Below are 14,531 nucleotides of genomic sequence, written 5' to 3'. Positions count from 1 at the left end.
AACTTTACAGAAAATTATGTTTCTACAATATTTCGTAGAAACTTATAAGTGGTGACTGTCAGTTTGTGCACGTACAGTATGACAGGATTTTTAGAAAGATTAATACAAGACGTAGTCAGCCAGACAATGAACATTATTAATATTATTAATAATTAATAATTATTATAAATAAAATATTGTATCTGTTTCAGTAATAGATCATTTTAGACTTTTTTATGTGTTTTGATCTATGGATGACCCACAACAAGTTTCATTTCCACTGGTTAAAGAGTGGAAAAATGAAAATTGTCATCATTTATTAACCCTCACATCATTCCAAACCTGTATGACGTTATTTATTTTGCTGAATACAAAATATGATATTTGACTTCCGCTGAGTGTACAAAAAAAAAAAAAACATTTATCAGCATATATTTTATGCTCCACAGAAGATAGAATGTCATACAGGTTTGGAACGACTTGTTGGGGTGATTAATTGAAGACAAAATTTAAATTTTGGGGTGAACTATAACTGATACACTGCAAAAACCCTATTCTTAATGAGTGCAGTAGGATTTTTCAGAATATTTATATTCTAGATAGAATCAGTATAAAAATAAATAAATAAATAATAAAAGTCTGAATATCTTTAGCATTTTTTGCTTTTAAAGTAAATTTGAATTATTTTGTTTATTTATTTGTTTTTTGTTTTTTAATATGGGTTAAACGGTTTTAAATATAAATGAAAAATTAAAATAATTAAAAAGTAATGAATGTTAAGTAATATGAATATAAGCATTTTCATCAGTCTAGTTTGTTACATCAGGTTGCTAAAAGTTAACTAAATATTAGTTAAAACCTATATAAAATATTTAGAAAATAATTGAATGTTCTCTGTAGTAGATCCCTATATATATATATTAAACACAGTTTAAGCTACATCACCAAATGTTTTAACTTTTTTTCTGACCAGTATTACAGCAATGCCACTTTCTTCGCCTTGTCTGAGGTGAAATTCAGGCCCACTGCAGGCGATGTAGGTGATCTGGAGGCCGTCAAACATCCTGAGCTTCTACCATTACTTGTGCGGCACTAAAACAAGACCACATTTCAATGAGAGCCAGGTGGGTCAGATTCAACTGAGAATTAACATTTTGCACAAAGGATATACTGTAAAATTGTTGAACCAGAAGTGTGAAAAAAAATCTCATATGTTTGGACAGGTTTGCTTCAAGTTTTCCAACTTTAAAAAAGAACCATGTACTGTACAGTTTTAGATGTTGCAGCATGTCTTTGAAGCCACCAGGGGGCATTAGTAGATTCTGATACAGGACTCAATTACCTTTTGAACATACTTGACCGCCCTGAAACTAACTTTGTAAGAAAGAAAGAATACAAACACAAGTAACCCTATATAAAAATGAACATTTAAAAGATTAGCATGCCCACCCCCATCAAAACATGCCGCCCTACCCCTCTCATTATGTCTGATGCAAAAGAGCATCAGCTGAACAGCAGCCTGTGGGTGTCAGATCACACAACCTTCTCAGAGTGATTGCTGGCAAAAATAAAAGCTCTGTGGTGGATCTGAAAGAAAAGAATGTAAATCAACACACAGACAGCATGGCACTTTAATGGCTTGTCACACTAGTGCACTATCGCACTGCCCAGCAATGTAGTGGTCCCGCCACTGGTTTTATACAAGAAAGGGGATTAGCCAGTGGCCCATGGAAGCATCGCTTTGGCTTAAACCATTTTGCGTGGACGGTGTGAGAGGCGGTAGGATAATGCCATTTTACATCCCTGTGTTTCAGAAGCACATGGAACCGTCAGCATAATGTGAGCCTCTCTATCTGGTACTGCAAAGTCCACAAGAATGACAATGAGAACAAAATGTCACCAATGGACGAGATTTCAGAATACAAGCGACACCTTATCTAAAGGAAAAACAATATAGACAACAGCGTACAATGATTTTACTTTAGGATTAAAATGGTGTGTGTTCTGTAAGACTGTAGTAAAAAATTTACTAAACTTTAAAACATTTCCTAGAGCTGATATTGTAACAGTTATCTGAAGTAGGAATACAACAACAGCCACAAAGTCCATGTCTTTTTGCTTGTATGTGTCTGTCTCATGTGTATGTCTTTATGCGTGTCTGTGTGCATAAATATACATCCTAAGAGCTTCCCAAGGGTCCTGTGATGGACATCGCTCAGGCCTTTCACAGGAAACGTGTGTCCTCACACCTGCTTGAAGGCTTTTATCTCCAGCAGTGCATATCCGTCTCTCCTTGACCAAAAACCTTGCATGTATAACAGCTTTAGATTAAAAAGTAAAATGCCAGTAAAGTGTCAGTGTCCACACAAACGCAAACCACCAGAGACATTAGACATCCAGAAAGGAAATGTATTGATTTTATTGTAGTTGGTTTACAGGAAAACAGCTACAAAAGCATCTAAAAAGTGCATGAGGGCTACTGCAACCTTACATTCAATATTATGTATCTGGCCGCACCACTATTAATTAAATTATTAAAATAAAATGGTGGATACAAGAGTTACAAACCAGGTTCACACATTACATTTTATACCCTTATTATATGCACTTTATGTCTTCACATATTTGCCTTTGCTATTAGAGAAGCTTTTAGTTTAAAATTAGCAAGCATACACACACACGTGGGCATGCACGCACACAAGCACACACACACACACACACACACATATATATATATATATATATATATATATATATATATATATATATATATATATATATATATATATATATATATATATATATATATATATATATATATATATATATTAATTTTGGGGTCAGTAAGACACAAATTCAGCATTGCCATCACAGAAATAAATTACATTGTAAAATATGTAAAATAAATTACAATATTGCAAAATTACAATAGAATTTTAAATTGCAAAAACATTAAAAAAATGTAAATAAAATCCTACCAACCCCAAACTTTTGAACAGTAATGAATATTAGATATTAAATTCATTATTTTGGGCTAGTTTCACATATTAACTAACCACATTAGGTAAAAACATCTCAATGCTAAGTGTATTTTCTTAAAGGAACACTCCGACTTTTTGGGACTTTAGCTTATTCACAGTATCCCCCAGAGTAAGATAAGTCCATACATACCTTTTTCATTTCTGTGCATTCTGTAAGTGTTATTTGACGCACCCACCGCTAGCCTAGCTTAGCACAAAGACTGGATGTAAATGGATACTGGTAGCATAGTAATCCCAATAAGTGACAAAATAATGCAAACATTTTTCTATTTACATGTTGTGATCTGTATAGTCACAGCGTGTACAAATAACAAGGCTATATGAGACAGAGAGCATTTTTAATCGTATAAATACTGGGAACTATATTCTCACTAGGCGTAGGAGCACAGCTAACGTTACTTGGGTTGAGTGGCTACTTGGGCGGAGTGATTAGCGCTGCACACGAGACCGTAAACAAAACAAACGTGACTAGCTAGACGTGACTCGTGATCGTGGCTGACTTTGAGGAATTGTCAGACTCAGAGGAATTTTACTGTGTATCAAACCAAGATCCAGAACCATATAGTTTTGAGCCACGGAACGGAACGAACACGGACTGGTGGTGTAAATGTGGAACATGCCAACCTATGCCGACAGAAACCGAGTGCCTTTGTTGTAATGAATGGGACCGGGTATAGCCATCAATGTCAAGGCTTGATGACAATCAAAATATTTGCGTCACTACCACGGAAGATTTCTCTGCCCTAATACACCCGGCAGTTGTCTTTTTTTTCCCATTGTGACAAGATCAACTGGAAGAAACGCCCCATGCCGAGTGAACCTAATGGTCAGCTGTCCACCAAGTAAGTGATTTTGTTATAATGATCATTCATAGTTCAATGAAATTGTAGTATAGCCATTGCATACAGTGTGTCACAATAAAGGGGATACACGGATACACGGAGCCCCTATTCACGTAATAGTGTCACTACTAAGGTTATATTACATTAGCATAGCACTGTTACAGTATGGCTAATGTTAGTCATCTCAAAACATAACGGAACACTTACCGCAGCAACAGGTGATCCGATTTGTCCTGTCTTTATTATCGATTGGGATGGCTGTATCCTTTAGCACATGTTTCATGGTCCGAGTGGCAACTTGCATTTTTTCAAAATAGTTGTCTACAGTAAAATGTTCAGAGCAAACGAAATACTTCGTGATGGTGTTTTCAGGTGTGTTTGGATCTATTTCCAGAGCAAGTAGCCATCGATTCATCAGGTCAGTGTTTGTGGTTGGAATTATATGAAACACCATAGTAATACCTGGTCTCCCCTGTTTATTGTCGCAGTTCTTTAGAATACAGCGAACACCCATGATTGTACACTATAAATCTACTATCTAGTAATTGCTGACTCTATTATTCTAACTCTGAGCGAACTCTCTTCTCCTCACCACGGCGCGTCCCAAGTAGCCACTCCGCCCAAGTAATGTTAGCTGTGCTCCTACGCCTAGTGAGAATATAGTTCCCAGTATTTATATGATTAAAAATGCTCTCTTTCTCATATAGCCTTGTTATTTGTACACGCTGTGACTATACAGATCACAACATGTAAATAGGAAAATTGTTGCATTATTTTGTCACTTATTGGGATTACTATGCTACCAGTATCCATTTACATCCAGTCTTTGTGCTAAGCTAGGCTAGCGGTGGGTGCGTCAAATAACACTTACAGAACGCACAAAAATGAAAAAGGTATGTATGGACTTATCTTACTCTGGGGGATACTGTGAATAAGCTAAAGTCCCAAAAAGTCGGAGTGTTCCTTTAAGCTGTACATTTCTAAATGATCCCCTTGTCTTCTCACAGACAAAATAAATTCCTTAAATCTTTTGTAAGGATTTCCATCTAGGCTATATAGTGTTAATATATTTGTTTTCCTTTAACTTTAAATGCTACAGAGCTTTTGCCATCTCCTTCATCTCCTGTTCCAAGAGTGTCACTTTGATTATTCATTGGTCATTCACATTAATCCTTATTTGCTCCTGTTAGAGTGAAAGCCCTTGACCATTGCTGCTCCTTTTTGAGAACTTGGGGAAAAAAAGTTGTTTAGAGGCTCTTGGTCTCAAATCAAGTTAGCTTTATGTTTATATAAAAGTGAAACAATAGCAGCCTAATTAAAGAGACACTTTTTTTGGCACAGTGATCATGACATTTTTGTTAGCAAGGTAATATATTCAAGAGTAAATCGAAGTGAATGAATAATGCATTTATTGATCTGCATTTGCAGCTAGTTGTTATCGACTATCCAGCTTCCGCTTCCCTCTGAATGATATCCCCTGTTCAGATAAAAACATTTAGTGCATGTATAACCTCTTTAACTCTATATTTAGGGAACATGTTCTTCTTATCTTGGCTTCCATCAATCCATCCTCCTTCCCGTCCCCTGCCCTCGTCCTCACGTACGCCTCTGCTGTCTAACTACCCACATACTGCCCCAATAATCTCTGCTCTACCCCTCAGATGGGCCCTGTGCGTCAGCGCTTGCTGGCAGGCAGGCGGGGGGTGTTTGGGCAAGCAGCGGGAGAGTTGATGCGTGTGTCAGAGAGACGCTCTCCCACATTCCCCCGGCGGCTGGCAGTGCGCCGGCTGTGGGAAGGGGGTTCGCCTCTTTCTCACGACCTCTCAGGTTCCTCATCTCATCTGGGAGCTATTCATTTCCTGCCAGAAAACAGCCTTTCCCCTGCAACTGCAGGAGAGGGCGAGAGAGGGAAAAGAAGTGTGAATGGGAGAAAAAGGGCTGCATAGTGAGTCCAGAGCTTGGTACAGCAATCCCTGTGCTTAAATCATAAATCCCAGGCTTGTCAGGTCTACAATCAAAGACAAGGTGGTAATGATGATGAGTTAAGAGAGAGAAAGAAGGAGAGAGAGAGATAGAATGAGAAAAAGAAGGAGAGAAAGGGAGAGATCATGTCATATGGTAACACTTAAGAGCCAAGGAGGAAGCAGAGAGGGGGCTTGCGTTTAGTCCTTTTTTTATTTTCTCCTTTTTTCCACCTTCTTTCTCCTCTCAAGCCTCTTGCATTTGCACAGAGTGTGGGAAAAGTTAATTGACATGCATGCTGGCTAACCCTCCGGTCATGTTGTGACATGTGCACGGGCGCCCTGGCACAGTGGTCAGTGCGCTGGTAACCTGAGACCCTCGTAAAGCTGTCCTACAGGGGCGGGTTGTAGCAAGGCAGGAAGAGGGAAGCACGTCTGAAGGGGATCTGAGGGTTTTCTTGGGTTGCACTCCTCGATCCAGCTGTAACCTTGGTATAAACAGGAAACGAATGCATGGCCTGCCACAACATTGTAAATCTGTTGAGATGCTGGTGCGCTCAAAGTTAAGGTGGGCAAAAGCAGGCTGACCGATTCAAGATGAGCCTGTCCTCACAGACTTTCCTCTAACATGTGGTTTCAATCTCTATACTCTCTGCACCACAAAAAGTGTGATGGAAATTCAAAATGATCATACTTATCCACACTTTGTGCCTCATAGCAGGTAATTGCAAACACCTGCAATGCCCCCTTCTAAGAATGGCCACACTCAAACAGCTATAGGCAACAAACACCTGGGAAACACAGGGATTGCATGGAGAAGGAAACGTTTCATCATGACAAGTGTTTTCCTGTTTTAAACGAAAAAAGCCATGTGAGTTGAGTGCAAACATTTCTACATCCTTTTTTCTCACACAGAAAAAAATGCCTAAGCATACAAGTAGCCCCTATATATATGCTGCAGTCTTCAAAGAAGCGTGGTGATATAGATATATATATATATATATATATATATATATATATATATATGTGTGTGTGTGTGTGTGTGTGTGTGTGTGTGTGAGGGTGGGTGGGTGGGTGTCAACATGGAATTATGCAAGTAATTTAACTAGGTATTACAATGTCAAAAGGGTCAGTACATGACGCCTTGGGATGAGAACGGTCTGGTATTACCAAACAAGTAGGTGAAAATGTTGAGCAGTCCACTCGGTGGTCCTGCAGATGCAATTCACATTTGAATTACTAGATGGCGCTACATTGTCGTGTAATAAAAAAAATTCTGCTGCTGAACTTTGCATTCAGCTTCATCCTCATGCAATCTTCTTGCTGGCTGTCACACACAACTTACATGCATCTAATAGTAATTTGTATAAATTGTGATACAATCTTAATATCTGTAATCAGTAAGTTACGTCATAATAGTTTTTTTTTATCTATAAATAAATCATTTTTGTGAGAATATTCATTTAATTAGTGCTAGCTTCTAGTTTATGAAATTGCTAAGTGATAAGAAAAAAAATAATAATTTTTTAAATAATAACGATATAAATTATAAGTAAATAAATAAATTAAAAGGACCTGGGTTTCACTAAATCAATTCAGACGTTATTGGCCTTTTTTTCTTTACTTTTCCGTCTTTCCAGCAAAAACATAGTTACAGGAAAATACTTAAAACGATTTATTGCATGTGACTTAGCAGCTCATTGAACGCAATGTAGATCCATAGTGTAATGTATTCCCCCGGCGTGATTTTACACAAGTCTTCCTGAGTTTTGTGCTGCAGCATATTTAGCCTAAATTTGCATGCGATATGGCCCGAGTCATCGCTTATTTTAAGGTAAGAATAAGCACAAACAGTTCACAAGCTCTGAAAACAGAATAAAACTAACACGGAGGCAAAACTTGTATTTTTAATGCAATTTATTTATCTTCCAAAAAGAAGAAACTTGAAAGCGCATTCAACATATCTTTGGCATCACAACGTGGAAAAGATACCGCGAATATATATAGAAAACAAATGCATCGAACGGAATTCAACAATACAAAACTTATTTCAATATGAACTTCTCTCCCTTTTGATCTATACAAATATAGTGCATCATCTCTTAAAACATTTTTTTATATATACAAAAGTAACGTTTAACAAAGAAAACAAGTGTCATTTGCCTTTTAAGGTTTTTTTTCTCTCCCTCTCTCATAGTCTACCAAGGCCGCCAAACGGAATCTGACGTAACGGACGGTGCTCCCGGAGACACTGCTACCGGAACCGGTGTGCTGGAATTGTTGGCATACACTGGAATAACGGGGCCGTTTGGAGCAAATGCAGCGCTGGGAATCAAAAAGGCGAATTGTCCGTCTGTTGCCGGCACAAGCTGGAAACCTCCGTATATTTTATTTGCGTCAGAAGTCAAGTTGGAGGAAACCCCGCTTTTGCAAGTGACTCCGCTAAGAGGCACGGCGTTGGCTTGCTGAGGCGCGCTGGAGATTTGAACCATTGGTTGACTGAAAGATGGATGAGGAGGCCCGCCAGGTAACTGGTGCTGTGTTGGATAATTCATGGCGTTGATTTGTGTCATGCAGCTGGCTAAGTGACCCAGCAGCCGGGTCCTGACCTCGGTGTTAACCCCTTCACAGGTGGACAGGAACCGGGTCACCTCGTTCATACATTCACTGAAACCAGCTCTGTATTTCCCAAGAACGGTGGGATCCGTGTTCAGGGCAGCTGTTGGGGAAATTATGCAAGACATTCGGTCAAATGATTCAGAGAAGATTAGGCCTAACATAAAACTGTTTTGAGTCATTTCTAAAACTGCTTTCAATCCAGTCGAATTCAGTAGAGGAAAAAACAAAAGTGCAGAAAGAAACATGGCAGCCGAGTTCCTGGAAGTTCTCATAAAACTAGCCTACTTATTTTATGATTATTTATTAGACCGGCGACTCACCGGTCATTTGTGACCGCTGCATGTTTCTGAGATGTTTCACTGTCATCTCCAGGATGTCCGCTTTCTCGAGTTTAGAGTGCCTGGAGCTCTGTGTGAAAATGAAGATTGATTTAGATATAGTTGGCTATGAGATGAGATAAATCAATATTCAATCCAGATGCAAATGTGAGAATCAATCGGACTTTCAGTAGCCTACTTACATCTTTTTTTAGAGCATCCAAGATTAAGGTTTTCAGCTGACCCAAGCTTTCGTTGATTCTCGCTCTTCTTCTTTTCTCCATAATGGGTTTAGAAGACTAAAATGCAAAAGAAAAAAAGTCAAATCGTCTGACTACTTTCAAACTGCATCGCTGTTTGAAAATGAATGCAGTAGCCTACAGTTCACTATCAATACAAACCTTTCTGTGCTCTGAAGCCGTTTTGGGTTTATCAGGTGTAGTGTTCATGCTCGCCGGAGTCGCGGCAACCGGAGACGAGGAGTTTTTTTCCATGATATCTGCAGGCATCTTCATTGGGAAGTATCCTTTGGATTAAAAAAAAGGAAAAAGAAAAAGAAATCCTCCTGTATCTTCTAAAAGAGTGAACGTTGTACGCAGATACAGTTCCAGATATGAATGGATATCCGCACGAAGCGTCCCGAGTTCAACTGGTGCTGCAATGATGTCACAGTCTCTGATTTCACCGTTTGCCAGCGGTCGTAGCAACTGCCTGCCTCAGCTTCGTGTTGGTCTTATTTATATCTCCGACTGCACGCGAACGGCTCGTGTGAAACTTCCCAAACTTACTTTCCCACAGTAACTTTCTACCAATCAGCGTGAGGGACACGCGGCCCGAGGGGAGGATGGCTCGTGGTCGGCGCCCCTCCATTGGTTGTTTAGCGTTTGAGCGGGTGGCCAATGGCGCGCGGCCGGGTTTAGGGCACAACCGGGACTGCCTTCAATCATTCAGTTTACATATTAACACTTAAGAGCCAGTCTCAGCAAAAACACAGCAAACTTTGTAATTACAGTTCAATACACCTATATAGAGCTATTGAAATTAAGGCAACTTAAAAATGCACACATCCTCCACATTATAGAAAATTTAAGACATGATAAAGTTTACTATTGCAATATTAATGTTAAAAGGGTCAAATAAAATGCACGTGAGTTTGACTTTTACTACAACCGAATTAATATGCCTTTTTTCGAATCATAATAAACTTTATACTTAATCTGTTTTACTTCCAACATTTCTTACAAGGTAGCCTACACTGTAAGAAATCATTTAACTTCTCATAATGATTTCTGTCATTCGAATTAAAGTGGTTAAACATTTGCATAATCACTGCAGCCTAAGTTTCGAACTACTTTAAATTAACTTAAAAAAAATAACTCAACAATTAAATTTAAGCTTTCAGTTTTCATGTGTTTAACATTTTCCTTAATAAAAGTTCATTTGCCAAGGCAGCAGTGTAGCTATTTCTTTAAGAGCGTCGCTGCTGTTGGCATTTTGACATAGCTGTCGACTCACGAGCGCTATTGTGAATGTGAAGCACGTGCCAGGATGTTTTATTACCTCGGTGGTTGAGGTTTGGCTGGCGGGCTAGGGGTGGCGGTGGTGGTTTACATTAGAGGGAAGGTAAATAGCAGCTGCTGTTCTAAAAGCCTGGGAAAACCACGCCCACTGAGAGCTCGACTGGGCTTATCGGAATGCGAGCCAGTGTGAAGATATTTCAGACCGAAAGTGCGCACTGCACGGAGAGTGTCCTTGACTGTGTCTGACAGAAGCGGCTCTAATTAGGTCATGATTTTATGATCCTCGGATGAGTTCGCAAACAATCCCCACAAAACACTGAATTCATTCATGCTTTTCTGCCTGTCCTTCGTCACGTCTTTATGTATGCAATGAAAACGCAAATAACAAAGTCCAAGCGCATTTTGGACGCAGTGCGCTAGACGGAAATATAGATCGTCGAATGTACAGTTTACACGATGACGTTAACATATTGCATACGTTGCCATCTTTCATAAACTAAAAGACTTGTCAGTTAGTGGTCTGTCATAATCCACTAACAACAGTGCTTGGAGTGTGTGGAGTGGGGTGGCAGCCCTCTGTCTCCAGCTGCTGCAGACCCCGCGACACGTGGCGCGCAAGCGGCGGGGGAAGGCGATGCTCCTGCCGGCTTTGCGCGCGTCTGCGGGACAGAGCGCCGGGGGTTCGCCTGCAGTTCATGAGAGTGATATATCATAGTGGCAGGCTGCTGAACAGTCTGCATTGTTATATGCGTTTCTAATCATATCTACTCAAATCTGCTATTAAATTCTTACTACTGAGGACACCACAATGTTAATTAATTGCTATGGTAATAAACATTGCATATATAATTTCAATCAGATCCATAAAACAATTAGCCTACAGTTTGTTCATTGCTATTATCAGTTTTGCTTTCAATAATGAACATATTGTACATTTTATTTGTTTGCTTTCCGTAGAAGAGAGTTGGGAGTTCCATAAGTTTAACCAATTAACTTTAATGTTAATCACTGTTAAATGAGAAAACTGAAAGAGAATATTATCTTATTTGATGTTATATTTATCAACAACATGCATTACAGCTGCATGGTAAAAAAAAATGCTAGAAATATCGTGGGTGAGCAAGAATATATTTTATTTTAGTAGCTGTTATGAATGTTTCTATTTGCATATGATTTTCAATTAAAATGCTTATGAGATGGGGGGGGGGTTGATGTAGGGGTGGCATAACAATTATATTAAACAAGTAAATTAGTGTTACAACCCACCCCACCTACTATTACAATCCACCCCAAAAGTGGGGGTAGGTTGTAACAGACAGCACCCTTTGTGCCTCACACTCATTTACACAGTTTAGGGTTAACTAGTAGATTTCTAAACAACGTCAATTTGAGATAAATATGGGAATGCTGTATCAAAGTCTGAGACACAGAACACCTTAGTTACAGGCAAAATGTGTTACAATAAAGCAAGAAAATGAATTTTCTAGGTCTACACAATAAATAATTACTACTCATAGTGCTCAATGTTCCATTTGTTTACAATGCGAAACAGATTCATCGCTCTTTCTCACACTTGTAAAGGACTTGCAAAGCAAATGTATTGATGTCAAGTAGACAAAGACCGGTAGATTCAGAAACCTTTAGTCTCCGCATGAGTAACTTTCTCATGCTCGTGTTGCACAAGGCATCTAGAGGCTGCATTGAATTACGGGCAGGTTGCGTTGTCCCTCCCTTTACCACATACACCTGGATGCTTCTAGTCCTATGTGTGTCTTTCTGTAGTGTTACCTTTTGTGATATCATGACGTTATTGTGTCTGTATGAAAAAATAGGCTCAATGTTACAGTGTGTATGAACTGCTGACGTACTGAATTGCAACAATGAAGAATAGCAGACGTTACTGCAATTAAGTGAATTATTGCTGTGTAAAAAGTCCATATTATTTTGTATCACTCTTTTTCATTGGCACTGTTATTGACATGATAGTCAAAGAAATACTTTCATGTCTTAGTTAAGTCTTTGTCACCGCTTCTCTCTCGCTATCTCTCTATCTCGCTCACTCACGTACACACACTCACACACTTCCCTCTGCAGCCCCTTTCCGCCCCTCTCCTCTCTCTCTCTCTCTCTCTCTCTCTCTCTCTGTCAGAATCATATCTTTATCAAGGTCTCTCAACCATGGCTGTCCACACACAGCAATAGCGTAATCAGGGCTAAAGTACGTGAGAAAGTGGGAGATAGCATGCTCCCAAACAAGCTGAGCTGCAATCACAGAGCCAGTGTAAAGTTAATGTGTAAGCCACTGATGAATACCAGCTGCCAAAGAAAAGTTGCTGTTGATGACTCGTAGGAGCCTCGCTCAAGGCCTTACTGAAATGCATAATATGACATTGGCAGATATTCATATGTGTAAACAAACAGAATTTTATACTAGTGTCTTAGATGATTCTTAGTTGAGCTAAATAATGCTTAAATATAATAAAAATTAGATAATTTTTATTTAGTTTACTTACAATTCTGAAATGACAATATTCAGTCCAGGGTTCCCACACCTTGATTAACTTCAAATTCAAGGCCCTTTCAAGGACTTTACAGGTCCAAAAACCTCAAATTCAAGGACTTAATGTGGGGAGACATTTCAAGTTAGAGCGAGATTACATTGTGTTATCTTGTAAGATACATTGTTACAGTTTTCACTATGCAAAAAAGTTTTTTTTCATACATTTTTGGCCATATGACAGAGATCTGATATTCTATTTGTTGTATTTCTGTTTTGCATAAAACTGAAGAACATTCAGCACATCCTATACTGTATTCTAAAATGATCTGATATTTGCATGGACTTTATTGAAAAGAGCTTAGGCTCATGTAACCAGAAGTTTTTCTTACCTCATGGGTTTATTATCTTAACAAGCAAAGCAATTCAGCATTCAATTCTAGGTGTGTCTGTGAAACATACAGTAGAGGTACCATGTTTTGTGCAGGCACGAATGCCATGTATATTTTGGTTTTCCAAAAAGAGGACCGTGAGGTTGGTTGGTGGTTAAAGTAGTGCCCAAAGTAGTGCAATGACCATATCCCAAATATCAAAACTGAAAATGTTATTTCCATACCTAAAATACATATTTTACAGTCACTGTTAAGCATATTGTTCATAAACAGCTAAAAAGCTTCCTACCAGTAGCCCTCCTTCACAAAACTTAACATCAAGCACAGTTTTACCATAGGCAGAACACAAAATGTTTCAATAGAACCATTTTAGTCAAATTTAATTAAGCAACATTTCAAAGTAGGGCTCTGCAAAAAAATCGAATGCGATTTTCATGAGTATCTCGTCAGTAAAGGCGCTCCTGTGATTAGTAGTGTATCTCCATCACATGCGTTCAGATCAGGGTTACCAGGTTTTCACAACAAAGCCTGCCCCTGGTCCAAAACTAGTCCAATCGTGTTTCCAGGGGGTTCCCCGATACAAATTGCGATGGGTGATAAAATACACTTTTTTTTTTTTTTGGCAGGGTTGCCTTGGTAAAATTCACATTTTAGGGGCTAAATATCACGCTATTGGGATTGGGGTTGCTTCAACCCTGGTTCAGTGTTGCCAAGTCTGCAGTTGTTTTTCATGTCCGTGGGTCGAAGTGACCCCAATCCCAATAATGTGATATTTAGCTTCTAAAATGATAATTTTACCAAGGGAACCCTGCCAAACAAATGTGTATTTTATAGCCTGGAACGAAACAATTGAGAAGCAATTGGGCAGGTTTCGTTTTGAAAACCTGATAACCCTAATAGTCAGAAATTCAGTGGGAAAGGGATCAAGAAAACAGTCCCTCACAGCGCTCTAATACAAAAACGCACTAGCGACTTTAGAAAGTAAAAGCCCAATTCCCGACATTTTGGGTGATTCAAAAAAAAATGTAGGTGCAAAAAGAGGACATAAAAAAGGGGAAATATCGTCACTCTAACGTCATGGCAACGTACAACCCAAAGTAATACATGCGCGAAACACTTAGCACGTAAAAGCTACTTAGCACGTAAATGCGCATAACTAATCTAAATCAAGCAAGCTTCTATGTATTGGCCATGAATTGATGGCGAAATAACACAGTCAAGTAAATTGTTATTTTGTGATGAGTGTCATGTTTTCAATAGTTTAAGCCAAAGCACTTTGGCCTCAATGTATATTTCTGATAGAAATATGAAATTACAGATATAATGTTGGACAATTTAAACCTAAAAGACGGGAAATGTTTTT

General features: G+C 38.8%; 1 protein-coding gene across 1 annotated transcript; it reads right to left on the bottom strand.

Annotated features, from left to right (window-relative positions):
* Positions 1–8,012: 8,012 nt before the first annotated feature.
* LOC132151794 (transcription factor HES-1-like) lies at positions 8,013–9,501 on the bottom strand. Its single transcript, XM_059560163.1, has 4 exons — positions 9,161–9,501; positions 8,963–9,058; positions 8,763–8,850; positions 8,013–8,542 (listed from the first exon to the last, which is right to left on the bottom strand). The coding sequence occupies exons 1-4, from the start codon at positions 9,272–9,274 to the stop codon at positions 8,022–8,024; spliced, it is 819 nt and encodes a 272-aa protein (XP_059416146.1). The 5' UTR covers positions 9,275–9,501; the 3' UTR covers positions 8,013–8,021.
* Between the last annotated feature and the right edge of the window lie 5,030 nt (positions 9,502–14,531).

This window comes from Carassius carassius, chromosome 10 (assembly GCF_963082965.1).
Source record: "Carassius carassius chromosome 10, fCarCar2.1, whole genome shotgun sequence".
NCBI lineage: Eukaryota > Metazoa > Chordata > Actinopteri > Cypriniformes > Cyprinidae > Carassius > Carassius carassius.
Note: the sequence above shows the minus strand (reverse complement) of the source record. Positions and strands in the feature narration are given on the sequence as shown.

What these genes read in the sequence shown, in the direction of transcription:
- LOC132151794 (XM_059560163.1), bottom strand. Translation starts at nt 9,274, where the DNA reads ATGAAGATGCCTGCAGATATCATGGAAAAAAACTCCTCGTCTCCGGTT. An exon ending in CGGCTTCAGAGCACAGAAAG is followed by an intron (nt 9,059 to 9,160) that starts GTTTGTATTGAT and finishes TTTGCATTTTAG; the next exon opens with TCTTCTAAACCCATTATGGA. An exon ending in GCAGCGGTCACAAATGACCG is followed by an intron (nt 8,543 to 8,762) that starts GTGAGTCGCCGG and finishes TTTCCCCAACAG; the next exon opens with CTGCCCTGAACACGGATCCC.